This window comes from Rhinolophus hipposideros, assembly GCF_964194185.1.
Source record: "Rhinolophus hipposideros genome assembly, chromosome: 21".
Taxonomy (NCBI): domain Eukaryota; kingdom Metazoa; phylum Chordata; class Mammalia; order Chiroptera; family Rhinolophidae; genus Rhinolophus; species Rhinolophus hipposideros.
In genome coordinates, this window is record NC_138067.1 from 47700950 (window position 1) to 47728378 (window position 27429).

The window sequence follows — 27429 nt, forward strand, 5'->3', positions numbered from 1 at the left end:
TACATGTATATGAAATAAATAATATCCTATTGAATTATAATATACACTTATATGAAATCACACGATATGGGATGATAACCCAAAGTGTAAAATGATATCCATGAATCCATACAAGTACAAATAAATGAACAGGCGGAAGGAAAAGGGACAAAAGAATTCCCAAAAAGGCATTCAGGAGACTTTCTCTCCCCTCCACATGGGCTACACTTAGCGACTTGTTTACAAAGAGTGGGGGTTGGGAGGGGAGGGGCCCCTTTATGGTGAAGAAAACCTGCAAACCCCATGTCAATGTCCCCCAGGTGATCAAGGTTAATACCATCAGTGATAAGTCACGTGGGTAATGTGTACCCTGAGAGGAGGTGCCAAGCAGCATTCCTTACTGGTGTGGTCTTTCTTCTCCAGGACTGCTCAAAACAGCCAAAGTCACCCCAAACCAAGGCAAATCTGATAAATGATCACAGAGCAGACATTCAGGTGGCATGTCGTGAGGCCTGTGGTGTCCTGGGTGGGATCCTGGAACAGAAAACGTTCATTAGAGGAAAACGAGTGAAGTTTGAGTAAAGGGCAGCGTTTGGTGGATCGTAACCTCCCCATGTTGGTTTATTGATTTTGCCAGAAGGATAAACCATGTTAATGAGCAATAATAACATTAGGGGGGCCTAAGTGAGGGGTTCATCAGAAGTCTGTGGGGTCACTGCAACTTCTCTGTAAATCCAAAACGATTCTAAAAGAAAAAGGTTATTTAAAATAAAAACCAGGTGGACTTAAGTGGACTTTTGCCCCCAATCCCCATCAGTCTATGCGCCAAACAGAAGCCACAGGGAATCTGTTAAATCAGGAGAGGAGTTCATGCTTCTCAAGTGTATGTGTTTCTCACACTGTGTCAAATGGTAACATGTATTTAAATTGCATTTAAATACATTTAAAAATACATTTAAAAATGCATTTCACTGTATTTAAATTTTACCAAGGATGAGAAGCTTAAATAAATATTTGATAGCTTGTTATGCGTGCTGAAGTGTTTAGCAGTGACGCGCACTGATATTTGAAAATTGCTCTGAAATGAATTTTTTAAAAGATAGATGTATGGGAACTATCTGTAATTCCCACTGAGTTTTTCTGTGAACCTAAAACCACTCTAAATAGTAACACTTAAGAATTTTTTAAAAGATGGATGATGGATAGGTGGATGGATGGATGGATAAAAAGATTAATAAACCGACAGGTTCATTATGAGGCAAAAAAAAAGAAGAAAATACTAACTGTAAAATTTTGGGGCGGGGCTAAGTATATAGGTATTCACTCTACAATTCTTTCAATTTTCTGTTTTTTAATTTTCAAAATATGTTAAAATGAAACAGGGAAGTTAAATCTCTCCAGCCTTGGCATGAATTCCTCCAAAGCTCCCTCCCCATCTCACTTGGAGTAGAAACTAGAGTCCTCGTGAGCCCCTACCAGATCCTGACCTCCATCCCCTTTCTGATCTCCTCTCCCGTTACTCCCGCCTTCTCACGCTCACTCCCTCCGGTCAAGTTGGCCTCTCTGTCCCTTGAACACGCCAGTCACATTCCCACCCCAGAACCTTTGCATCAGCTGTGCCCTCCCCTGGGACCTGTCTCCGGGTATCTGTGAGGCTCTCCTGCAGCTCTTGCTCCCACGTGCCTGCAGTTCCAACCTGCATCCCCCACCCCCTGCCCTGTGTCATCTTTCTCCATAGCACTCATCCACTCTTAAGCTGCTTTCTCATTTACTTGGTTCCTGTTTCCATGTCGCTAGAATGGAAGCCCACAAGGGGAGGGGTCTGTGTCTGTTTCATTAACCTATAGATGATCAGGACCTAGGACAGTGCCCGGCACATAGTGGGGCCTGAATCAATATTTGTTGAATAGATGTTCTGAGTCTATTTTTTTTTAATGTTTGGCTCCCACCAGAGTGTAACCTTGTCTAGTAGTCCACTGCTGATTCTCCCACCTCTAAGCACAGCCCTTTGCACATGGTAGGTCCTCAATAAAGAGTTTTAGGATAAACAAACAAATGGGGGTAAAGATGAATCCTTGTATAAGGGTAAAGAGCACAGACTTTGAACCATACACCTGGAGTCATATGTGGATCTACTACTTACTAGCCATGTGACCTTAGGCAGGTCAGTTCTCATCTCTATACTTGAGTTTCCTTCTCAAGGAAATGGAGCCCCCATGGTGATGTGTGAGGAACTTTCATACATTGCTGGTGGGGCTGTAAATGGTATGGTCACCTTGAAAACCTGTCTGGTAATTCCTTAAACAATTCACCATAAATTTCTCACACAGCCTAGCAATTCTGCTCCTGGGAATCTGCCCAAGAGAAATGAAATCATATGTCCACAGAAAGACTTGCACACGCATGCTCATAGTAGCACTACTTATAACAGCCAAAGAGTGGACACAACCCAAACATCCATCAAAAGATTAATGGATAAACAAAATGTGGTTCATCCATACAATGGAATACTGTTCAGCCATAAAAAAGAATGAACTACTAATACAATTTGAATGGGGATGGACCATAAAGACATTATGCTAAGTGAAAAATGCCAGACACAAAAGGCCACATACAGTATGATCCATTTCTATGAAACATCCAGAAAAGGTAAATCTATAGAGGCGGAAAGTAGGCTGTTTGTTGCCTGAAACAAGGGCTGGGAATGGGAAGTGACTGTTAATGGGCACAAGAGATCTTTTTGGGGCGATGGAAATGTTCTAAAATTGGATTGTGGTGATAGTTGCGCAGTCCTGTAAATTTACTAAAAATATTTAAAATGAATGAATTCTGTGGTATATAAATGATACTTCAATCAAGTTGTTTAAGGAAAACAAAACAAGCCCATAATAGTCTCTATCTAATGGGGAAGATTAAATAAGGTAATCCACATAATCCCCTTACAAAGAGACACAAGGTAAATACTCAAGAAATGTGTTTTGTATTACTATTAACAAATGGGATTGACATCAGGTATGTAAAATGCTCAGCACAGGGAAAGACTTCATAATAATAATCACCATTTGTTTATTTTATAATTTCTGTGTCTGTCCCATGTAACTGGGCCTCAGTTTTCTCATCTGTAAAATGGGAGGACTGGATTCCCTCTTTAAGGATCTTGTCTTGTCCTAAGTTGTTCTAGAAATGTTTCTCTCTGGAGGTAGCTGGTCCTTAAAGATGAGTAAGCATGTGGGATGGAAGACAGTGGTGTGCAAACCCATGGGGTGGGAGGATGATATCTTGGGGCTTGGAGACTAAGATGTGTGTAGGGAGGGAGCTTAAAAGGTAAATGGTGTGTCTGGGAGCAGATTTTAAGGGTTATATTGACCTGCTTAAGGGTTCAGGGCACGTAGCTAGCTGGTCCTACTTGGGTTCAAATCCCATGTCTGCCATTTCTCAGCTATGAGGTCCCAGACAAAAGACTTCCTCTCTGAGTGCCATTTCCACCTCTGGAAAATGGTGAGGGGGCTGGCCCCGTGGCTCAGGAGGTTGGAGCTCTGTGCTCCTACCGCCGAAGGCTGCCAGTTCGATTCCCACATGGGCCAGTGGGCTCTCAACCACAAGGTTGCCAGTTCAATTCCTCAAGTCTCACAAGGGATGGTGGGCAGCGCCCCCTGCAACTAAGATTGAACACGGCACCTTGAGCTGAGCTGCCTCCCAGATGGCTCAGTTGGTTGAAGCTCGTCCTCTCAACCACAAGGTTGCCGGTTTCGACTCTCACAGGGGATGGTGGGCTGCATCCCCTGCAACTAGCAACGGCAACTGGACCTGGAGCTGAGCTGCGCCCTCCACAACTAAGACTGAAAGGACAACAACTTGAAGCCGAACGGCACCCTCCACAACTAAGATTGAAAGGACAACAACTTGACTTGGAAAAAGTCAAGTACACACTCTTCCCCAATAAAGTCTTGTTCCCCTTCCCGAATAAAATCTTTTAAAAAAAGAAAATGGTGAGGATGTTTGCTAGTTCCCATTGGGGTGGTGAGGATTCCCTGAGCTCATGCTCATATTTATACCAGCCTGGGAGAATAACAATAACAAGGCAACAACAGTAATAACTTCCTCCCAGGGGCAAAGCACTGTCCTCTGTCCTCTCCACGGAGTAACTCATTTAATATGTTGTTTATGGAGCCCTCAGTTTAAGGGCTCAGTTTACCAATTACGGAAGTAGGACAAATGACCTCTTAGCTTGAATCCTGTTTGCCCTTCTATAAATGGGGCTATTTAATCCCCTCCCTGAACAGGTTTTGTCTATGAGATGGTGCTGAAAGGATGTCTGGCCATGGTAGGTACTCACTAAATGGTGGCCCACATTTGGATGTGGCTAAAGGAAGCTACTGAAGGTTCCTGGGGAGGGAGATGACTTTCATGTAATGAAAGCATACGCCAGTCCCCCATCTCACCAATATCCGAGGCTGTTAGTTACAGCTTCTTATAGGATCTAGTTCATTGGAGACCTGGTCTCATTTGGAAACCCTAATTTCTTTGTGCCAACATTTGACTATTGTCCTTCTCCTCCACTGCTCACGAGGGCAGGAGCCCAGCTGGTTTATCACTCTGTCTCCAATATCTAGCCCTGGGTGGGTGGTAGGGAGCAGTGATAATCACACGGGCTAACACGTACTGAGTGCTTACTATGTGCCGGGCACCGTTCCAAGGGTTCAGCCAAGATGTGTTAAATCTTGGACAGGGGATTCTGCGAAGCTCTACGTGATCACCTCCTCTCTCTGACTTTCAACAACCATCTTCCCAGCTCCCCCTCACCCACCTGGTGTTTTGTCACACCAGGGAGAAACACCTTCCATCCTGGAGCATTGTTTTGTTGCCTTGGAAAAACAGGGGTAATCTCACCCCTCTTTCCAGGCCTTCCAGGTGTGAAGACACCTAAGTGGTCAATGTCATGTTTTGCACAGGGCCAAGAGAGCGCCATCAAATGTACAGGGCGGAGGTAGGATGTCCACAGAAGGAATGAGAAAAGGTTTAAAGAAGATTTGCTTAAATAAAGCCTTCTCCCCTTCACTCCTAGGACCTGAACAAGTGAGTAAAAAAACAAGCAAACAAAAAATCCCCAGAGGATTTGTAAAAAATGACCCTTCCCACCTGTGATTCCTTGCTATTTCTCAAACATACAGTGCCCACCCACCTCATAGCCTTTGCCCAAGCTGTTCCCTCATCTGGTTCTTCATTCAGGTCAAATGTCACCTCACCAGAGGCCCTGCACTCCCGGTCATGCACTCATCACAGTCCCCTGTAGTTTTCTCAGGAGCCCTTACCAATACTTGATGTTATATTGCAGATTTTTATTATTATTATTATCTAGGGTCGTGTTGCCCAGTAGACCTTTCTGAGATTATGGAATGTTCTAGATCTGTGTTGTCCAATAGGGGAGCTACCAGTCACAGGGGCCTATTGGGCACTTGAAATAGTGTGACTGATGAACTGAACTTTTAATCTTATTCAATTTTAACTACTTTATTTTAAACGTATTTACTTATTCTAAATTTAGATGGAAACAGCTAGGTGTGGTTGGTGACTAAACAGTCGTGGACAGAGCAGGTCTAAAATTTCAGCTCCTCTTAGCAGGGCAGTGACTTTCTCCTCAGCAGCCTCAGGGTCCAGCACTGTGCCTGGTAAATGTTTGCTGAATGAATGCACATGCAGGATTCCATGGGGGGCCATGGGCTCCCCAAAGTCAGCCAGGTAGATGGTAACCTTTTTCCCACTCCTGTTTCTTCTTGTGAGCATCTTGCTTGCCAAGCTCTGTATCCTTCCTGCTTTGAACCCCAGCTCAGAGCCTGTTGGACAAACCCCAGCTCACCCAGACCCCCACACCAGCCCCCACCTCCACAGATAGCTTCACTCACTCCAGCTTCACGAACTCACATTTATTCAGACAGACAAAGGGACAGGGACGGACCTTTGCTCACTGGGACCCCAAGGTCTGGCAGTTCCAAAGAGGTGATGGTGTCCAGTGTGTACAAAGGAGGCAGCCGGCAGGAGGCACCCCAGTCTCCATCCTTCTGGTCAGTGTCCTGCGCCTCCTTTTCCAAGCGGTCCTGCCTTGGGAAGTACGGGTGAGCAGTTCCTAACCAGCATCCTGGGCCTGGGGGTGGGCGATGGGGAGGGAGGGGCAGTCCGGGTCCTCCCTCCTTAGTGTCAGGGCTGGGAGGGGTGGGGTAGGTGGAAGAGGGGCCTCCCCTTCAACTTCTCTCCTCCATATTGCAAACCAGGATGGGGAGGGCAACTGGAGGGGCCGAGGTGGGGTGTGAGGGTCAGGAGGCCAGGTTGCCCAATCCGCGGAGGTGTGCCTTGCTGTCAATCTCGTCTTCCTCCATCTCGAAGGCAGAGTGGTCTTGGCTGTCGAAACAGGAGGCGCTAAGGAAGACAGGGGGTGCCGCAGGCGACTGGGGTGGGGTTCCCGGGGAGGGTGGTTCTTCCTTGATGTGTGCGATGGGCAGGGGCAGCCCTTCGTCCTCCTGCCCAGCCGGTGGGGGCGGTGGGGGAGGTGGGGGCGAAGGCGGGGCCTGGGCCTGGAGCGCCTGCAGCGCGGCCGCGCGCTCCAACTCGGCACGGTGGCAGCGTTGGTGGCGCAGGAGGCTGTAGGCACGCGAGAAGCGGCGCGGGCAATGTGGGCACGGGTGCGGGGCCGGGCCCCCGGCGTGGACCTGCGCGTGGCGAGCCAAGTCGGCCAACCGCTTGAACTCGCGCTGGCAGCGTACGCACTGGAAGGGGCGCGCCCCGGAGTGGGTCACCCCATGCTGCCGCAGGTGCGCCCTGCGCCGGAAACCTTTGCCACACTCTGTGCACCAGAAGCGGGGCTCCCCGGCTGGGGGCCGGGCCGGAGCCACATCGCCTCCGTTCTGCCCACCTTCTCCCCCCTCCGGGGCAGCCCCGCACTCGGCCCCTTCGCCCCCTTCAGGCCCCTTCCCTGAGTTCCGTCCACCCGAGGCTTTGTCGTCCTTCTTGCCCGCCGTGGGCAGCGGGGCCAGCAGGCTGAGCGCGCCGTGCACGCGGCGGTGCTGGCGGAGGTAGGAGGCGAGTCGGAAGGCCAGGCCGCAGTCCGGGCACACGAAGGGGCGGTCAGTGGAATGGACCAGCCGGTGGCGGGACAGCGACCAGGGCCTGGCGAAGGCCTTGAGGCAGATGGTGCACTGGTGGCGCTTGGGGCGGGGTGGGGGTCCCCCTTCACCCTCCTGCTCGCCCTCGGGGCGCAGGCACGGGTGCGCCTTGAGCTCTCCCTTGGTGGCAAAGGCTTCGCGGCAGCGGAGGCACAGCAGCGTCCAGTCGGCCTGGAGCAGGACCTGCTTCTCCTCCTGCCGACCGGCCGCCAGCGCCAACTCAGCCCTCAGCTCTGCTGCCCCGGCCTCAGCCTCCTCCTCTTCGGACTCCCGGGGCTCAGTGCTCGTGGGAGCCACCAGCGCAGCCGGCTCCCCTGCAGGCCACGTCTCGGGCCACGCTGCTTCCTCCGGGGTGCCCGCGGCAGCTGTGCTGGGCTGCTCGGTGCCCTCGTCCTGCGGGCCCCAGCTGGACTCCGCTGCCTCCTTGGCTGCTCTCTGGATGGCTAGCTCGACTTCGCCTCCAGCGTGCTCCTGGGCCAGGTGGCGCCGCAGCTGGGCCGGCTCCGGGAAGGTGCGGGGGCACGCGGCGCAGCGCAGCGGGGGCTGGGGCCCGTGGCCGCGCAGATGGCGGGAGAGGTGGGCAGGCCGGCGGAAGGCCTTAGGGCACAGGGGGCAGGCGTGGGGTCGCAGACCCGAGTGGCTCAGCCAGTGCCGTGAGAGGTAGTAGGGGAAGCGGAAGAGGCGGCCACAGGTGGGGCAGGGCAAGGGCGCCCGAGGGGCTCCAGCGCCCCCCTTGCCCCGGCCTCGACCTCGGCCTCGTCCACGCCCCCGGCCCCGGCCCCGGCCCCGGCCACGGGGCGGTGGGCTGCCCTGGGCGGGTGGAGGGGGCTGAGGATCCATGCCTGTGAGGAGAGAGGAGAGAGACAGGGAGGTGGAGGTGCAGAGGGTCAGATGTTTAAGCCAGAGAAAGGGTGAGAGAGCCGTGAGACAGAGACAGAGATGCGAGACAGAGAGACCAGAAGAAATAGAGAGACAGGATGGTGAGCCATAGAGAGACGCGGACATCCAGCAGAGGCAAAGATGAAGAGAAAACAAAGGGAATTAGCCAGAGACGGTGCAAACAGAGAACCGTGGCAGGATGGAGGTGGGGAGAGACAGAGCGACAGACAGGAGACCAAGTCAGTGACTGCTGTTTTCCCAGGGGCCCCGCTTTGGGGAAGGGCTGGAGGGGGACGGGTGGGGGTCAGACTCCGGAGGCCCAGGAAACGGGGTGTGGGTGACCAGGCCCTGGGGCTGGGAGAGGCCGGGAGTAGAAGCAGAGCCCCAGACTCTTGGGTCTGAGCCCGGAGGGAGCTGGAGGCGCGGACGCCTGAGATTCGGGGAGGTGGGGGCTGGGGGTTGGGTCCCGGGGTCTGGGAGGTGGCTGGGATGCAGGATCTAGACCCCCGTATGCGCAGGGTACGGATTTTGGGGTCCTAGTGGTGAGGAGGGCTGGAGGAGGGGGCTGGGATCCTCAGACAAGGGAGAGGAGGGGGCTGGGGGCCCTGTTGTCTGAATTCTCCAGGGAGGAGGAGACTGAGGCTCAGGCCCCTGCACCCCCAGAGGAAGGTTGCTGGGGCTCCCTAGGTCCCCCAGAGGGCCGATCTCCCCGCTGGGCCCAGCCTGCCGGTCCCGCAGGCATGATCTGCAGAATTGGGGCCTCCGTGGAGGCCTTGCAGATTCCTGAGCTCAGGGCCTGGCGTCGGCCCTGATCTCTGGGCGCCCGGTGCTTACCTCAACCTCCTCTCTGCCTTTCTTCCTTCCCCGCGGCCGGCCGACAGACGGTGGTGGCGGGGAGGGAGGGAGGGCCCCGAGCGTGGTGGGGGTTGGGGGTGGAGGAGGCTGGGCTCGGTGTCACCGCCTAAGCCTTCCCCCCGGAAACCCGCCTTTCCTCCCAGTCTGAGAGGGGAAAGATTGGCTGCGCAACCGGAAGCTAGAGGATAAGGGTACTAAGCAGGCGGGGATGGAGCGCAGCAGGAACTCCTGGGCCCTGTAACTAGGAGGGGGCTGGGGACCCCTGTCCGCTGGGCTCCCAGAAGGAGATCTGCGAGACTGGGTCCAGCTCCCCTCCTCTCGAAACAGACACACATATTCATTCATTCCTTCAACAAACAAACACATTTATCCGGTCCTGTCTGGGCCAGGCACTGTGTTGGGGGAGAAGGGGTGGCTGGGAGAGGAGATGAAGGAAGCAATGGCACAGGCTTCAGGGAAAGTACCCGCACTGTGGACTAGAACCCGACTCCAGCCTTCACTTGGCTGCTTGAGCAAGATATTCTCTCTTCTCTTCCACCCTGTGATGAGCTCTGCATATGTTCATTCAATCCTAAATGAATAGTGTTTACTGAGCACTTACTGTAGGACAGTTTTGCATGTATTTTGCTACATGTATTTTGCTACATATATGTTCACTTAATCCTAAACCACCAATATTTACTGAGCGCCTACTATGGGCTGGATCTGTCCTTGGTGCTGGAGCTGTAGTGGCAAAGACAGAGGTCGTTGGGCCCTCTGCGGGGAGCTCAGCGTCTCATAGAGGAGGCAGGCAGACACAGGTCCAATCACCCTCCTAGAGAGTGTGTCCGAATGCAGGAAACATCATGAGGAGGGAATACAGAGGACAGAGAAGGCACTGAGCTGAGCTCACACTCGGAGCAAGAGTGATCCCTGAGGGCATCCTGGAGGTAACCATGTTTCAGCTGAAACCTGCAGGATAAAAGCTGAGGGTTAGGAATGGGAAGGAGGAGCAAAAGACAACGGGAGAGAAATACTGCCACATCACAAATACCTAACGTTGAGCACAAAAGGCATGTTTCAGGAGTACAACTCCAGCTTAACGCTGTTTGTTCAAGGTGAAATATGCACTCAGCATGGTTGGCAAGAATGTGGGAAACAGAACCTTTCGTACGTGGCTGGGGCAAGTATAACTTAGGATAGTCTTAACGATTGAGCAATTCCAGGAATGTATCCGCCACAGAGGTCTACTCAGAAACATACATGTCGGTAGGGTTTTAATCTGTGCAGTATTGTACATCACTACAAAAGGCTGGACGCCCATGGGTTGGATAAATCATGATTTATCCACCCAGTGGAATGCTATGTGTCCATTAAAAATGGATGAAGAAACTCTCTGTGGAAAAATATGGAAAGGCTCAGTGATAACGTGAGGGAGAGGAGAAATGGGAGATGGAGAACAGCTTTGCAGCCTGTTCTTTCTGTGCTCATCAGACAGAGGCTTGTGGCTCGAAGACCTGGAAGAAGACAGAGGAAACTAGCAACATTGTCCAACTCCCAGGACTGAAACTCACTACACCCTATCCTTTTTGTATTTTTGAACTTGAAACCATGTGAATGTGTCCAGACTCAAACAAGCAAGGGAAAAAGATACTAGGGATGATCAAAATAAATAAAATGAAAGTAAGTAACAGTTTACTCTTGTAAGTGCTTTACAAATACAAGCCCATTTGTTCCTCCTCACCTTATGAAGTGGGTCGTGTGACTGTCCCATTTTTGAGAGCAGTAAAGTGAGGTACTAAATGGTGCTTCAAAGCTAGTGAGTCTCATTAAGTCTTTGTATTTCCCAAAGAGGCAGGAGAAATTATAGAGGCCAAGAGTATAATCCTTAAAAGCACCTGGTCAATAATACTGTTTTTTAAAGGATATGTGCATATGGAATAAAAGTCTAAACACATTCATGAAAACAATAAGCACCAAGTGTGTTGTAGGGGTTACTTTTGAGAAGGGAGAAGCAATCAGATCCTGGACGGGGCTATGGAGAATGAGGTGTTTCTAATGTTTTAAAGCTGGGAGTCAGTATATGGGTGTGGGTGTACTTTTTCATTGGGTAAAATACGTGTCATAGAAGATTTACCCTTTTAAAGTGTACAGTTCAGTGGCATTCAGTATATTCATGATGTTGTGTGACTACCTCCACTATCTAGTTCCAGAACATTTTTATCACCCCAAAAGCAGACACCCCCATTCCCTTCCCCTCCCCACGCCTAGCAACCAATAATCAGCTTTCTCCTCTAGTGTTTGCCTACTGTGGACATTTTGTATCAGTGGAGTCAGAGATATGTGGTCTCTTACAACTGGCTTCTTTCAATTAGCGTAATATTTTCGAGATTTTATCCATGTTGTAGCATGTGTCCGTGCTTCATTCCTGTTTGTGGCTGAATAATTTTCCATTACGGGGGCATACTACATTTTGTTTATCTATTCATTGACTGGTGGACATTTGGGTTGTTGCTACATTTTGGCCATTGTGAATGGTGGTATTGTGAACATTCGTACTTTTTGTTTGAACGGCTGTTTTCAATTCTTTTAAGTATACGAGGTCTGACAATTAAGTTCGCTAACTCATCCTAGAAGAAGTGCTACATGTCTCATTGCTGAATATCACTATGGTCACCTTCGAAGTACTCCCCTTGGGAAGTTGTGAACAGATGCCCGTACCCTTCAAAGTAATTTTGGAACTCTTTTTCTGGAATGGCCATCAGAGCTGTCATTGTATTACCCTTGATGTCCTGAATGTCATCAAAATGTCTTCCTTTCAATATTTCCTTTATCTTTGAGTAATGAAAGAAGTCATTGGGGGCCAGATCAGGTGAGTAGAGAGGGTATTCCAATACAGTTATTTGTTTACTGGCTAAAAACTCCCTCACAGACAGTGCCGTGTGAGCTGGTGCATTGTCGCGATGCAAGAGCCATGAATTGGCGAAAAGTTCAGGTCGTCTAACTTTTCCATGCAGCCTTTTCAGTGCTTCCAAATAGTAAACTCTGTTAACTGTTTGTCCACTTGGTACAAATTCATAATGAATAATCCCTCTGCTATAAAAAAAGGTTAGCGACATTATTTCAACAAGTTCGGGAACTTAATTGTCAGATGTCGTATGTCTAGGGTACTTATTATCCCAATTTTAAAGGTTTAACCTTTTTTTTTTTTTAAATGAACTGAGGAATGGAGGTGTTATGAAAGAAAATTTCAAGCATCGAAAACAGCATGGTGTGTGTGTGGGGGGGCGGTGTTTTGGGGGAGATTGGGGCCTTGATTTGGGGCATCAAAGGTGGCCAGTGTAGTGGAGGGAGGCCGGCCAGAGCTGCACGAGCGACTGTGTCCAGCCTCCTGGTCCAGGCTGAATGTTGGATGCATTCCGAGTGCACTGAGAAACCATTGAAAAGGTTTTAAGCTGAAGAGTCACATGATCCGATTAGTGTTCTAGTGAAATTCCTGTGGGACCCTCGTGGAGGCCCAGCCGGATGCAGGGGAGACCTAAGCGGGAGCAGGGAGGAGGTGGGGCACGGGTCCAGGTGAGAGAAGGGCCTGGGTGGGGCCAGCCTGAACCAAGAACGAGGCTCGGGGGCAGGGAGCGGGACCTGCACTCCTGGATGCCAGTCCCACCTCAACCGCCTCCTCATTGGCTCTCCTGCTTTCCGTCCAGTCTCCAGCACCCAGACATTACATAACGTAACTCTTGCCTGGACCCCCCCCCCCCGACCGTGGCTCCCACTCTTCCTCCCACTTCCTCGGTCCCTGCCTACAAAGCTCTACACGTCTGGCTCTCTGGGCCCTCCCTGAAATGATTCTTCCCTCCCTGTAATTCACTTTGCCTCCCATCCTCTTTGCTGTTTCTGGACTGAGGTCCTTTGCACTTGTGATTTCCCCTGCCTGGAAGGCCCTTCCTCTAGATATCCATGAAGTTTTCCTACCTCCCTCAATTCTTTCATATCTCGGAGACACCTGTCCTGCCTCCCCTGGCTAAAATAGCCTTCCTGTCACCATCTAGTCTTTACTCTGCCTTAATTTTCAACATTGTACTTATCGCCAACAAGCATTAGGCTACTTGTCACCTACCCACTGATTACCTATCTCAGCTCCCATTGGAATATAAACAAACTCCCTGAGGGTGGGGGTTTACTGTGCTTGTTTAAGTGCTCTACCTTCAGAGAAAGGATTCAGGTGGAGGAACTCAGCCTCCTGAGGTCCCTATTCATGACTCCATACTGGACGGTCGGAAGCCATCCCCATGACAGTTCTGTCACTTTTCCAGATTCTCTACTCTCCAGGCAAACAGGGTCTCAAAGTGAGTGGGTCTTGTCCCTGGGGTGGTGTTGTATCTAAGGGGGGGTGCGTGGGTCTTTTTTCTCTGAGGCAGATGGGTTTCTTTTTGTTTTTAACCCCAAAGGGATGAGTCTGTTTCCTGATTCCTTAGTATTGGTGGCAGAGTGAAGAGGAATATCTCAAAGGTTGAGTGCTCTCACTCAACCTAGAGCCTTTTGGTTGACCTAGAGCCTTTGCAAAAGGGCAATTGTGGATCTCGAGGCCAAAAAGTCTCCTTGAAGACCAGCCTCGTACTTGTTTTCTCTCCTCCCAGATATATGACCCTTCCTGTAAATTTTTTTCTTTGTGAAATATAAGATGCACAATTTAAAAGGGCACCATACAAATGCACAATTTAACAAATCGTTATAAAATGATCAGCAGGTTAAGAAATGTTGGCTGTCACCCCAACAGAAGGTTCCATCATGTCCCTTAACATGTCTGACCCCACTGTGCCGAGTTTTATGGGGGAAAAAATGTTTTCCTTGCTTTCCTGAATGGTTCAGTACCCACAATACATCCTAAACAATTTTACAGTTTAATTTTGCTTGATTTTTTTATTTTATTATTATTTTTTAAAATTTATTTATTGGGGTGACAATTGTTAATGAAATTACATAATTTCAGGTGTACAATTCTGTATTACATCATCTATAAATCCCATTGTGTGTGCACCACCCAGAGTCAGTTCTCCTTCCATCACCATGTATTTGATCCCCCTTACCCTCATCTCCCTCCCCCCACCCCCCTTACCCTCTGGTAACCACTAAACTATTGTCTGTATCTATGAGTTTTTGTTTCTCATTTGTTTGTCTTGTTCTTTTTGGTTTATATACCACATATCAGTGAAATCATAGGGTTCTCTGCTTTTTCTGTCTGACTTATTTCGCTTAGCATTATACTGTCAAGATCCATCCATGTTGTCACAAATGTTCCTATATCATCTTTCCTTAATGCCGAATAGTATTCCATTGTGTATATATACCACAACTTCTTTATCCATTCATCTATCGAAGGACATTTTGGTTGTTTCCATGTCTTGGCCACCGTAAACAAAGCTGCAATGAACATTGGAGTTCACGTGTCTCTATAGAGGAATGCTTTCAGATTTTTTGGGTAGATACCCAGGAGAGGGATTGCTGGGTCATATGGTAAGTCTATTTGTAATTTTTTGAGGAACCTCCACACTGCCTTCTATAGCGGCTGCACCAGTCTGCATTCCCACCAACAGTGTATGAGGGTTCCTTTTTCTCCACAGCTTCTCCAACACTTGTTGCTATTTGTCAATTTTGCGTGATTTTTTAGCAATAGAAATGGAGTCATACTCTGTACATCTGGCTTGTGTCTGGCTTCTTTGTGACTTCCATTCACGTAATTCTGTATATCTGCACTCATTCATTCTCATTCCTGTATAGTATTCCATAGCCTAATACACCACCATTTATTTCTCCACTGTATTGTTGCTGGTCGTCTTAGTTCATTCCAGGGGCTATAACAAAATACCACCGACTGGCTTATAAACAACAGAAATGTATGACTCACAGTGCTGGAGGCTAGACGTCCAAGATAAAGGTGCCAGTATGGTCACCTTCTAGTGAGGGCCCCCTTCCTGGTTCCTGACTGTTACCATCTTGCTGTGTCCTCACATGGAGGAAGGGCGAGGTATCTCTCTGAAGCCTCTTCTATGAGGGCTCTGATCCCACTCATGAAGACTCCACCCTCATGACTTAAGCACTTTCCAAAGTCCTCACTCCCTAATACCATCCCATTAGGCGTTAAGATTTCAACACAGGGATTTTGGGGAGACACTAACATTTCAGATCATAACAATGGACATTTCAGTTGTTATGAACTCAGGGCTGTACATTTTGCTGCTATGAATGGCTCCAGATGTGTCTCCCAGTGCAGGAGAGCACGAGTTTCTCTAGGGTTCATGCCTAGCAGTGGAATCCCTGCATCACAGGCCATGCACATCAGCCTTATCAGGGCATGCCAACCTCATAGACATCTTAAATTTGAGAAGCTCAGGGTGGAACTCTTGATTCCAGTTGTCCCTACCCAAACTTGTTCTCTAGTTTTCTAATCTTAATACAAAGTGCCAACACCCAAGCAGTCCGTCCTGATTCCTCCCTTTCCATTACACACACACACACTCGCACATTCTGCCTCCAGAATTCATCTTGAATCCACCTACTTCTCTCCATCACTCTGGTTCAGGCCCCCACAGCTCTCCTGGTGGACTGCTTCCACTCTGCTGTCCAGTTCCTCCTCCACTCAGTGGCCAGAGGGATGCTTGTGCAGTGTAAGAGTGGTCACATCCCTTCATACTTAAGATCTCGCTTGCCATGGCCCAGGAATCACATTCAAATGCCTATCTTGGTCCACCAGGCTCTGTGTGACCTAATCCCGGCTTACCTCTCTACCTCGTCTCATCCCTCCCTCCTCTGGGCTCACTCCCCTCCTGGGCCCATCCAGGCCTCCTCCCGGCCACTCTTCCTCACCCTTCCTGACTCAGATCAAATGCCACCTCTGCAGAGAAGCCTGCCCTGATCACCCCACCTCAGGTGGCATAGCTCACTCACTTTCTTAACACCCTCCCTCATTTCCTTCAGAGCGCTCATAACCCTCTGAAACTGCCTTTTCTTCATTACCCTTCTCCACCCTGTCGGCTATGCACTATTGACTCCACCAGGAATCATCTTGTTCACTGTTGGGTCCTCAGAGGGGGTTACAATGCCTGGCACAGAACGGGCACCCAGTAATCTGGTGCCTAGGAGACAACCTAAAGGCCTGTCCATTCTCCGATGGGTGGATCCTAATTTGGGGGTTGGAGGTAGCTTCTAAGGCACAAAGTCTTTTGCCTGGGAGGCAGAGTCTAAGGGGGTAGGAACTTGTCTGTAAAGTGACTGTTAGATTTTTAGGGGGGGTGTCCTATGGGATTGATGGTTTCAAAAAGGTCTGTCTGGTTCTAGGGGGCATGTCAGTCCATGGAAGTGAGTCAGGGTTCCATTTAGGTAAGACATAAACCACCTCTGGCGTTAAGGATCATGCAAGGAATGAAGGCTCTATATTTAGGGGGCCTTCCTAAGTCAGGGAGGGTGAAACCCCCACACCGTATACCGGGATCAGGAAATGAGACGGCAGTGACTGACAGGACAAGGTTTATTGGGGTCCTGGAAACACTGGGGAGTGGGACAAGGGGGTGAGGTCGAGGTTCAGGGGAGTACCCCCTAGCCAAACCCCTTCCCCCTTGGGGTCGGGAGGAACAAAGGCAAACCGACAGAGATGGAAAGACGACAGGTGCTACAGCAGAGCGGGAGGGCTACCCAGTGTCCACCACCTCCCACTCAGGTGAGTTCACAGGACGGGGAATGACAGTGGAAGAGGAAGGGGAGTGTCTGCCCTTTTCACTCTAAGGAGGGTGGGGTGCAGGCCACGACTTGGGCCAGCCCATTCCAGTGGACAGGGGTGTACGTATCGGATCAGTCCATTCTACTGGGCAGAGGGATTCCAAACCAGCCTATTCTAGCGTTTGGGGGTGGAGAAGATTATTAGGGTTAGTCCATTCTGCAGTAGGGGAGGGAAACCTAATTGGGGAGTGGGTTGAGGGCAGGGGGCATCTACCCTGGTCCTCTTTCGGCATAGGGAATGAAGTGGCAGGAAAGGCAGACTCCGGTATATCCATTATCTGAGGGCACCAGTGACTGTGGTGGGTAGCACTTGGAGGGGCCAGGGAAATTTGAGGACATGGTCCCCCCACATTCTCCATATCCAGATCGTTTGGAATGATGGCTCTCAGGGAGAAGGCAGACTTCCCTTGGGGGAGGTGTGCCCATCTATTATTAGGGCCCTCAAGATGAGTACTTCTGGAGACCCATTTCTCATTCCTAGGTCCCCCAACTTAGAGGCCATTGATTTGGGGGTGCCTAGCACAGATTTCAGGGGTCCTCAAGCTCAGGAGTCTCTCCATAGACCCCGGACCCCAGAGCTGAGGAGTTTTCCGTTTTTTTGCTGTCCATCAGCTCGGGGGTCTGTGTGGGTTTCTAGTGGCCCATCTCTCCAACCAGGGTCCCCTCATCTCAGGGCGTGTCTGGATTTGGACCGTCCCCTGAGTCCAGCCCCAGGCGGGGTGGTGGCAGGAAGGGGCGCAGGTCAGTCCATGCCCCGGTGCAGCTTCAGGTGCCTGGAGAGGTTGCTGAGTGTGATGAAGCCCTTGCCGCAGATGTGGCAGGGGAAGGGCCGCTCGGTGCCGTGCAGCAGCCGATGGCGCTTGAGGTAGCACTCGTGGCGGAAGAACTTGCCGCACTCGAGGCACGGGAACGGCTTCTCACCCGTGTGCACCAGCACGTGCCGCTCCAGGTCGCGCGGCGAGCGGAACAGCTTTTCGCACTCCGAACAGCCGAAGATCTTCTTGCCGCGGCCCGAGCCGGACGAGGGCTCCCCCGACGCGGGCTCCCCCTCTGGGACTGGCGTAGCCGTCTCTGCCCCGCCGCCCTCGCCGTGGCTAGCTCGCCGGTGCTCCTCCAGGGCCCCCAGAGCTGCGTACAGCGCCCCGCAGTGGCCGCAGCCGTAGGTGGCCGGCCCGGAGTGCGCCTCCAGGTGGCTGGCCAGCGCCGCAGCCGATGCGAAGAAGGTCCCACAGTCGCACTGGTACAGGGTGTCTTCCGAGGGCTCCGCCGCAGTCGCTGGCGCAGGGGCCTCCCCGCCGCCCTCAGGGAGCAGCCGCCCCAACTCGGGCACGCCGCCCCCCGCGCGGCCCAGGAGAAGCCCGCCGTCCCAGGCCGCTCCAGCGTCACCCGCCTCCACAGCGCCACCCTCGCCAGGGGTCTCGGGCCCAGCGCCAGAGCCCGCGGCCCAGGCCTGCGCTGGGGGTGCGCCAGGGCCCTGCAAGTCGTGCGTCAGCTTGTGCCGCTCCAGCAGTGCGGGAGCGTTGAAGTCGCGCTCGCAGCGTGGGCACTTGAAGGGCTTCACGTCTGTGTGTGCGGCCCAATGGGCAGCCAGCTCACGGCCATGGTCGAAGCGTCGTGCACAGGCACCGCACGCGAAAGGGGGCAGCGAGGCCGCTGCTGCAGCTGCCGCCTCCGCCAGCCCCCAGCTGCCCGGGCCCGCGCCCACCCCCTCCGGGCCCTCTCCGCTGCCGCTGGCCCCCGCGCCCCCGCACACTGAGCAGGGCCCCACGTTGCAGCAGACGGAGCAGGGTGCACTCAGGGCAGGCAGGCCGGGGCTGGGCTGCAGGGGGGACGGGAGCACCCCGCGGTGCTGGCGCTTGAGGTGGCGACCCAGGCTGGAGCGTGAGGAGAAGCGGAGCTCGCAGACCAGGCAGCAGTAGGGCTTCTCACCAGTGTGGACAACCTGGAGGGTGGGAGGAAGAGCAGAACATCAGGGATGAAGGACTGGCCTGCAGGGCAGGTTTCTGGACTCCCAGAGGGAGGCAGCCCAAGCTCCGCGCGAAGCCTACAAGGCCATGATCTAGCTTCAGTCCTCTTAACTCTCCATCTCTGCTTTGGGCCACGCTGGCTTGCTTTCAGTCCCGCTAGCCTCAGGACGTTTGCACCTGCTATTCCCGCAGACTGGACAACTCTTGCTCCCACTCCTCCTGACTAACTTTTATTTCCAACAAGCCCACCTAGGAAACTGGCACTCCCTGGGAGTGTGGCTAAACAGGCTTTGAGCACTGACGGACTTGGGTTCAAATCCCAGCTCTGCCTTCCACTCTCTTTGAAAGGACAGCTTTTCTGCTCCGCTAAATGGACACAATTAGATATACATCTCACAGCATTGTTGTGAGGATGGGGTAAAACCATCACAAAACTACTCAATTCCTGGAAACTAGAATATTTGACAAACTTTTCCATGTCCAGCTGATGTCCTCTAAACCAGTGAATATCGGGGAGAGCGGGAAAGGAGCTTTTATAATCACCTGGGGTGGGAAGTGGCTCTTCCAGGTAAATGCTTTAGAACTTTCTAGAGCAGAACTATCCAACAGAACTTTCTGTAGTGATGGAAATGTTCTGTATCTGTACTGTCCAAAATATCACCACTGGCCACATGTGGCTGTTGAGCACCTGAAATGTGGCTAGGTGGCCGTGCCTCTCAGAGATCTCTACTGATATTGACCTTTGTGGTTTATTTGAGTCCTAGACTAGTAGACAGGTTTTGATTGTAGTCCTATTGGCTGGTAGTGTCTGCCTAGAGAGCTTTGGTGAGAACTGTGAGGCTGGATGAGAAAGAGCACAGTGCTAGATTAGTCATGTTTGCCAGGTGCAGGATCTGAAGTAGGAATGCTATCTCAGGAAAACCATCCATGACCCCATCCCCGACATGGATCACTCCAGATCTTTCTTGTATTAGCCTCAGAATACAGTTACCCTCTGTCCTCACGTATCAATTGCAGTTTGACATTTATTAATCTCATTGTTCAATTAATGTGTCCCCACTAGACTCTTGGCTCTGGGAGGCCATGAAAGCGGAGGACTGTGTCTGTTCTCTCCCTTTCCCCCAAAGAGCCTAGCACTGGTGCCTGCATATTATAGGTACTCATTAAATGCTCAGTTGAATTATAACTTACTAGTGGGCAGGGGTGAGACCTCAGAGGGCTATGAATGTCACATCAAGTTAAGGAGCTCCCCTGTCACCCCAAGGATCAGGGGTTTCAAGGAAGGGGGTACCTAGTCACTCTGTGATGGATGCAGAGGCTGGACATGAGAGGGAGAAACAGGAGGTAGGAAGACCACTTAGAGAGTTGGGGCCAACATCCAGGATGTGAGGTCCTGAACCAAGGCAGATGCCATGGGGACAGAGAGGAGGGGACAAGTGTGAAAGACCAGTTATATGTCTGGTTTTACTTATCCTTGTAGCATGAGTGTCTGGTCTATAGAATAAAATCCCACTCTCACGACGGCCAAGAATGTGTACATGACTCAGCCCTGCCTGCCTTCCAACCTCATCTCCTTTTGCTCTGTTCAGGCTCGCTCCACCCCAACCACAGGGTCTCCTATCCCTTCCTTGTAAACACCAAGCTCCTTTCCACATCAGAGCCTTTGCACTTGCTGTTCCCACTGGCTGAAATGCTTCTCCCATGGCAGATGCCTTTCCATACTTTCATACTTCGGATCTCAGCTCAAGTATCACCGTGCCATTCGCTACCTGTCTGGTAGCCCACAGCTCTCCCCTCTTTACCCCTGAACACAGACTTGTTATTGTTTTATAATTTCCTTCCCAACACTTCTCCCTTTCCAGAACATTCTTGACTGTGTATTTGCTTTCTTGTTGATAGTCTACCTGGCTCTTGACCACCTCCGATGGAATGGAAGTTTTCAGAGCTTGGACTTTATTGATTCCACTTTGGTGACCAGCGTTGAGAATAGGGAAAGCACTCAATAGATAATCACTTAATAAAGAAATTAAGCATAAACGTGGTAAATCTGTTTTTTAAAATGGTAAAAGAAATTGCAGATGCTGGTGTGGTGTGTGAGCAGGGGGATGGGAGAAGGGAGGAGCCTATAGGTGGGGCAATGTACTATAAATGTTTTCTTTGTGGGTTGGGTGGTGACTGAAAGAGAAACTCTTCGTGTTTTGATTGGTCAGGGTGCTTTGGTGGGGAAGGCAAGAGGCAAAATGTCCTAAGGGGAGGAGGTGGGTGAGTGGGCCTTGGGCCCTCTGCCTGTTGCCCAGAGTTGGGCCGAGGCTCCAAGGGTGTGTCCAGCCCCGGGAGGCAGCTGGGCCTGCCTGCGGGACTCACCTGGTGGTGCAGCAGGCCGGTAGAGTCTCGGAACCCCTTGGGGCAGGCAGAACAGCGGTAGGGCCGCTCGCCTGTGTGCGAGCGCAGGTGGTTGGCCAGGTTGAAGCTGTGCTTGAAGCCCTTGCCGCAGCGAGGACAAGCGTGGGGCTTGAGCGCAGTGTGCCGGGCGAAGTGGCGCCGCAGGTCCGAGCGATAGCGGAAGCTCTTGCCACACTCACTGCAGTGAAACGGAACCCGAGGGGTGGTGGCGGCGGGTGGTGCTGGGGCTGGGGCAGAGACCCGGGGCGCTGGCAGCGGGGCATCATCCATTGTGGCGTGGCACGAGGGCAGTGGCGGGTGGGGGCTCTCTGGAGCGAGGGGGGGAAACATAGGGGGCAGGTGAAGGGGTCATTTCCCCATCAGCCCTCCCCCATGAGGCTCCTGGGACTCAGACCCACCACCTGTCCCCTAGGAGCCCAAAACACAGCCCTATAAGCCACCAACACCACATTCACTATCTTTAAGCTCCTCCCACCCTCCTACAAACCCTTCTCCCAGTCATCTGCCAATCTTCCTAATCGTTTCTACCTCACTGTTTTTAAGCCAGAACTCTCCCGCTCCTCTCCAAGCCCCGCCCACTGTGGTTAAACCCCGCCCAATCCTTCCATCGTCCTTCACACTGTTCCCAGGCCCTCCAGTGTTCCTTGACAAACTTCTTCCCACTTCCCTCTAAGCTCCTGCCACTCTTCTTTAAAGATGAAAGCCCTGGAACCTCGGATAAAACCAACTGAAACTTTTTTTACCTGCAAAATACGGGTAATAGGAGGACCTACCTCGTGGAGTGGCGATGAGGACTAAGCAAAATTGTGGTCATGCGGACTGCCTGCTTACTTAGGCCTGCGCACAGCAAAGACTCAACAGGTAAGCTGTTTTGATTACAACTGTCCTCTAAGTACCTCCAAGTGTCCTCTTTAAATCCCACCGTATCTTCTTCACTAAGACCCGCCTTTAAAACCCCACTCAATTTTTCCTTAAACTCATCCTTGAAGTAAGCCCCGTCCTTTCCAAGACACTCTCCACCACCCCTTCTCACTTGTTCAGTCGGTTCAGGCCCTCTAAGTCATTTCACTTGCATTATGAAGGCTTGATATTTCCACTAATACTCCCCAAATTACGTGCCTAAACCCCACCCCCTCACTGTACCCATCACTTTCTCTAAGCGACGCCCCTGAATCAACTCCACCTCTAAGCTTCTCCCATCTTCACACTGAGCCTGTTTCCCCACTCAGCCCCAATTAGGACCCTTCAACCTAGGGCCCTGCTACCATTCTCACCGAGCCACTCCCCTTTACCAAACCCCACCCTTAGTCTAAGCTCCTCCCACATTCAGCCACAGTTTTGCCCCGCCCATTCCCCTCTAAGCCACACCCACTCAGGCTCCTCCCAGTCAGTGCTCCTCCCCAGCTGCTACTAAGTTCCGCCTCCTCCCCATCCAGTCGCCCTCGGGGCCGCCCCCCCCCCCGACTGCTAGAGGACCCAGGCCCCCAGAGCCAGCCTTTTGTGCCCCTCCCCCCGTCCCTAAAAGGTGCGGCCCGGGGCGCCCCAGGCGGGGGCAGGTCAGGCGGGAACCCGCGGACGGGCGAGTCCACCTAGCTAGAACGGCGCGGGGGTTCTGGAGCCCTGGGGCGGCCCCGGGAGGCCGGGAAAGTCAGTCGGCTTTCCTCTTTAATTACTTACACCTCCCTCTGGGCGCCGACATTTTGGGCAGCGGGGGCAGCGTCACTTCCACCCGGGGGGCCCCTCGACTTCCGCCTCGGCTCCCTTCTTTCCCGCACGCCCCCCCCCTTCTCCCGCCTTCTTGGCCTCCTCCCTCCCAGCTGTCTGCCCTTCTCCCTCTTTCTCGTCCCTTTCCTAGCACTGGCAGTTAAAGAAGTCAGGTCGGCGCCATCTTGGGTGAGGGCAGGAAGAGGGGAGGGGCTTGGGATGGTGACCCGGCGCCATGCAGACTAAGGGCAACAAGCTCAGTGCGCGGCTCTTCCCCGTCGACGCTAGCAGGTGATAGTGCAGATGAGGGCCGACTTGAGTTCCTTTTCACAGCTCCTCCTGGGTAGAATGTAGAGTTGCATCAGGAGAAAAGAGAAATTGAAAGTCCGGCTGCGATAGGAAAGAGCAGGCTCCATCTTGTCCTCAGCCCTCCAGGGGTCTTTGAAGCTTATCAGGCGCCATGTTAATTACGGGAAGAGGCAGCCATTTTCCCGCTCCTCATCCTTTCGGTACCTGTCATTGATTGGGTCACCGGCTGGATACTTTGTGGGGAGGAAAGACATTGCTACGTTGTAGGGGATGTATTGGGTTATTTACCGCTCGGAGCCGGCGAGAGCGCCGGGTGCGCAGGCACGGATATGACCGGCCCTTAGGACCCAGCGCGTCCCTTTGTTCCCCTCGGGCGCGGGCCCGAGGGGGAGGGGCGGGGGCGGGGCTGCCGGCGTCCGCTCCGAGGGGCGGGGCCGTCCCGCGCGCGCGCGCGCCGCCGAGGGGTAGGGCCCCCTCGCCCCCGCCCCTTCCCACGCACCGACCCCGTCGCCCCCCGCGCGCACACACTCGCGAGCCCCGGCGACATGCAAATGAGGTACCCGAGAGGCGGGGGGCTGGGCGGGGGGAGGGGAGCGGAGGGAAGGGCGGCCCGGGGCCGCGCGCCCCCGGAGCGCACCCCCCACACCTGCTCCTGCTCCCGCGCTCGCTGTGGCGCGCGCGCCGACCTAGCGCCTAGCGGACTCGGCCTGAGCGCGCGCGCGCGCGCGCGCGCAGACCCCCTTCCTGGCGGCCTTCGCTGTCCGCGGCTCGGCGCCGCTCATTGGCCGTTGCCCCCGCAGGGCCCGCCCCGCGCTCTCGGGGACCGGCGGGCGCGTGCCTGCCCGGGAGCGTGCAGAGGGCGAGGGTCGGGGGCACCACTCGGGAGACCCCGGTTCTAGTCCAGGCTCCTCCACCCTAGCGAAGCGTACGATCCTGTAAAAGCGCTTACCCTCCTCTGGACCTCAGTCTGTGTGCATGTTCCAAGAGGGCACAGTGGCACCTACAACCTTCCCCCCCATGATTGCACCTGTGCTTTTCTCTTCTGGTCCCAGCTCTGACAATGATGGTGGTGGTGGTAGTTTATTGAGGGCTTACTGTGTGCCACTGGACAACCCTGGTATATCCATTTCACAGAGCTGGATTCATACCGAGTACTAAGGGACCCCATGATGTCCCCTTGTCCTTTTGAGTCCCTTTCTTCTCACTCCCTGGGCCAGTGGGTCAACATGAGATTTGGTTCGAATCTTGGCCCTGCCACTTTCTGGCAGAGGGAGTTTGGGTAACTGACTTGGCTTTCCTGTGCCTCGGTTTCCCCATTTGCAAAATGAGGGTGATTGTGCCCTTATTCAGAGGGCTAGTATTGTCCTAAGTTCTGTGTGCTGAGCATCTCATGGCATGTCCCTGCAACTAGGTGGAACTATTTTGCAGAAGGCTTAACTGAGGCTCAGAGAAGTGAGCACTTTGCCCAAGACCACACAGAGTAAGTGACAGACTCAGGAATCGAACTCAGAATGTTTGACTCTGGAGCCCAGACATAACAGCTCCAATATATTTCCTCATCCACCCCTCAGGGCCAAACATCACCTGGGACCAGTCTCTTTCTTCCTCCTGTCCTGAACTCCCTTTCCCTCCTACTGTACCAGTCAGGAGGGAGAGACAAAAACATTTCTGAAGCTTTTGTGTCTCTGGGGTTTGATGGGCTCTGTGTCTTGAGGATCACACTAGTGGCCTGTACCCTCAGTTGGACTCTGTCCTCCCTCAAAGATTTTTCTTTATTTTGGCTCAAATTGACCTTTGAGGTCCAGGGCAAGGGTGAGGGAAGCCTGCGGAACTTCTGTGGGCTCAGGGCAGTGCCCGTTCACCAGCTGGCACAGAATTATCCTGCTCTTTTACCCACCAGCGTGACTGTACATCCAGGTGAATGTCAACCATGCCCAGGTTGTGAGACTCAAGACAGAGGGACGGGTGAGGTGTTGGGGGACAAGGGGTGCTCCAAACCCTCCCTGCTCTGACAGTTGCCCCCTCTCTCCTCTTAGCCCGGCTCCAGTGCCCAGACCCAAGCCCCCCACTGCTCAATGGACACCCCCAGCCCAGACCCGTTGCCTTCGCCTTTGCCTGGGGAGGAAGAGAAACCTCTGGCCTTACCTCCTTCTGTTCCCCGGGGCCGCCGAGGTCGACGTCCCGGGGGGGCCACCTCCTCCAATCGGACGCGCAAGGCCTGCCTCCCTCGCAAGCGGGGCCGACCCCCTAAGTCAGGGCAGGAGACCTCGCTGGCGCAGGCGTTGACAGTCCCCGTGGGCAGCGGTGGTGGCAGCGATCTCCTGCTGATTGATGATCAGGGTGTGCCCTATACAGTCTCTGAAGGGTCAGTGGCAGGAGGTCCTGAGGGCTCGGGCCCTAGGAAGGCCCCGCACTTCTGCCCAGTGTGCCTGCGGGCCTTCCCCTACCTCTCGGACCTGGAGCGCCATAGCATATCGCACTCTGAGCTGAAGCCGCATGAGTGCAAGGACTGTGGCAAGACCTTCAAGCGGTCCAGTCACCTGCGGCGGCACTGCAACATCCATGCCGGCTTGCGGCCCTTCCGCTGCCCACTCTGCCCCCGCCGCTTCCGCGAAGCGGGCGAGCTGGCCCACCACCACCGAGTCCACTCCGGGGAACGCCCCTACCAGTGCCCCGTCTGCCGGCTTCGCTTCACAGATGCCAACACGCTCCGGCGCCATGCCAAACGCAAGCACCCCGAGGCCATGGGGGCACCCATGTGTCCCCCGGACCCAGGACCTGAGCCACCGTGGGACGACGAGGGCATCCCAGCTACAGCAGGGGCTGAGGAGGAGGAGGAGCGGGAGGGGAAAGAGCTGGCTTGACCCACAGACCGGATCACCCCTCCCTGGGCCAGGTTTACAGATGGTGGTTCAGTTGCTGCTCCACCTGGGCAGGGAGGCCGAGACACCCTCGTGTCTGGTGGTCTTACCATTGTGGGGGGTTGTGGGTGAGCACCTAAACTTCCGGACCCTGCTGCCTTCTGCCACCCTCCCCTGGACTAATAGGCCTTTCCAGGCAAAGGCTGTGGAAATAAATCTCTGCCTCTGGCTTCTGGTGTGTATTCAGTGATGGTACCAGGGCTGCTCCCCTCTTCTTTCTGTCGCTACACCACCTGATGGGAGTGCATGGAATTTGGGAGGACCCCATGTCATGTACCTTATTAGTTTGGCGCTAAAGAGTGGCTTAAGGGCCTTTGTCCCCTCTCCTTCCTCCAGCAGACCCCAAAGCACTCCCCTAAATATCTGCTGTAAGTAAAACCCTGAACCATCTGTGCAAATGTTACTGACTCTAGGCCTCTTTGCCCCATTCCAGCCAGATTCTTGGAAATTCTGTAGCCACCACTTTGCCTCATCTCTTTGTCCTGACCCTGTTTTGAAGGAAAAATTGAGCCGTGGGTTGTGGGCAGAACTGACAACTTTAGTAAAGAGTAGATAGACAAGGGGTGTGGCCTGGGGGCGGGGCTAAGGAATTAGGAGGCGGGACCAAGCGGCAAGGCTATTGGTCAAGTAGGTGAGAACTATAGGCAGGGCTTGGGGGAAGGGGCTATAGGAACTGCCTTGACGTTTAAATTGGTTTAGTGAAGATGGTAGAAGTGAGAATAATTTAGAGGGAATGGATAAAGTTTATATGAGGGGAGGGGCTTTAGGAGAAACTGTGGGAGAACTAGGTGTCAGGAGAGGTGAGACTTAACTGTTAAGAGAAGGTGCCAAGGAGAGGGAAAAAGAGTACTTAAGAGGAGTGACTAAAGGAAGTCCCTGAGAGGGATGCGCTGAATAGAGCTGGGCTTAGCTGCTTGGAGTGTGGCTGAATTACTGTGTTTTCCTGAAAATAAGACCTAATGGGAAAATAAGCCCTAGCATGATTTTTCAGAATGATATCCCCTGAACGTAAATGTGTCTTGCAGCAAAAATTAATATAAGACTTGGTCTTATTTTCAGGGAAACATGGTAGGAGCAAGGTTTACAGAGATTTATGAGGGGCTGTACAAAGTGTAGTAAACCTGTGGGTTCTAACTTCAGTCTGCATAGAATCACTCGAAGGGTATTTTATTTTTAATTATACTTGATGTGCATATTATAGTAGCGTCAAGTGTACAACATTGGGATTTGATATTTATACATTATAAAATGGTCATAATAAATCTAGTCATCATTTGTCATCAAAGTTACTATGATATTATTGACTATATTACCTTATGCTGCACATTACATCCCTGTGACTTGCTTTATAACTGGAAGTTTGTACCTCACCTGAAGGGCATTTTAAAACTCAGATCCCTAGGTCCTACCTCCAAGGTTTTTGATTCAGAAATTCTGGGGTGGGGGGCCTGAGAATTTCCATTTCTAACAATTTCCGAAGTGATGCTGCTGCTGCTGGTC

At 52.6% G+C, this 27429-nt stretch overlaps 3 protein-coding genes across 9 annotated transcripts; 1 reads left to right on the forward strand and 2 right to left on the reverse strand.

Moving 5' to 3' along the window:
- On the reverse strand, nucleotides 1–8977 carry ZNF579 (zinc finger protein 579). 2 transcript variants are annotated; one of them, XR_013992143.1, is made up of 3 exons: nucleotides 8850–8977; nucleotides 5936–7978; nucleotides 1–513 (listed from the first exon to the last, which is right to left on the reverse strand). XR_013992143.1 is itself a non-coding variant. In XM_081031442.1 (2 exons), the coding sequence occupies exon 2, from the start codon at nucleotides 7974–7976 to the stop codon at nucleotides 6291–6293; it is 1686 nt and encodes a 561-aa protein (XP_080887568.1). In that variant the 5' UTR covers nucleotides 7977–7978; nucleotides 8850–8977; the 3' UTR covers nucleotides 5889–6290. The 2 variants fall into 2 exon arrangements, 1 of the variants encoding a protein (XP_080887568.1); XM_081031442.1 differs by lacking the exon at nucleotides 1–513 and having other exon boundaries at nucleotides 5889–7978.
- A 5447-nt stretch (nucleotides 8978–14424) lies between these two features.
- FIZ1 (FLT3 interacting zinc finger 1) lies at nucleotides 14425–22804 on the reverse strand. 5 transcript variants are annotated; one of them, XM_081032598.1, is made up of 4 exons: nucleotides 22673–22802; nucleotides 21769–21832; nucleotides 20957–21303; nucleotides 14425–18567 (listed from the first exon to the last, which is right to left on the reverse strand). In XM_081032598.1, the coding sequence occupies exons 3-4, from the start codon at nucleotides 21263–21265 to the stop codon at nucleotides 17368–17370; spliced, it is 1509 nt and encodes a 502-aa protein (XP_080888724.1). In that variant the 5' UTR covers nucleotides 21266–21303; nucleotides 21769–21832; nucleotides 22673–22802; the 3' UTR covers nucleotides 14425–17367. The 5 variants fall into 5 exon arrangements, with proteins under 5 accessions (XP_080888724.1, XP_080888725.1, XP_080888722.1 ...); XM_081032599.1 differs by lacking the exon at nucleotides 21769–21832 and having other exon boundaries at nucleotides 22673–22804; XM_081032596.1 differs by having other exon boundaries at nucleotides 20957–21832.
- A 628-nt stretch (nucleotides 22805–23432) lies between these two features.
- Nucleotides 23433–27211, forward strand: ZNF524 (zinc finger protein 524). Of its 2 annotated transcripts, none has more exons than XM_081032600.1 (2): nucleotides 23433–23564; nucleotides 25045–27211. In XM_081032600.1, the coding sequence occupies exon 2, from the start codon at nucleotides 25084–25086 to the stop codon at nucleotides 25870–25872; it is 789 nt and encodes a 262-aa protein (XP_080888726.1). In that variant the 5' UTR covers nucleotides 23433–23564; nucleotides 25045–25083; the 3' UTR covers nucleotides 25873–27211. The 2 variants fall into 2 exon arrangements, with proteins under 2 accessions (XP_080888726.1, XP_080888727.1); XM_081032601.1 differs by lacking the exon at nucleotides 23433–23564 and adding an exon at nucleotides 23880–24488 and having other exon boundaries at nucleotides 25045–27205.
- The last annotated feature ends 218 nt before the right edge of the window (nucleotides 27212–27429 follow it).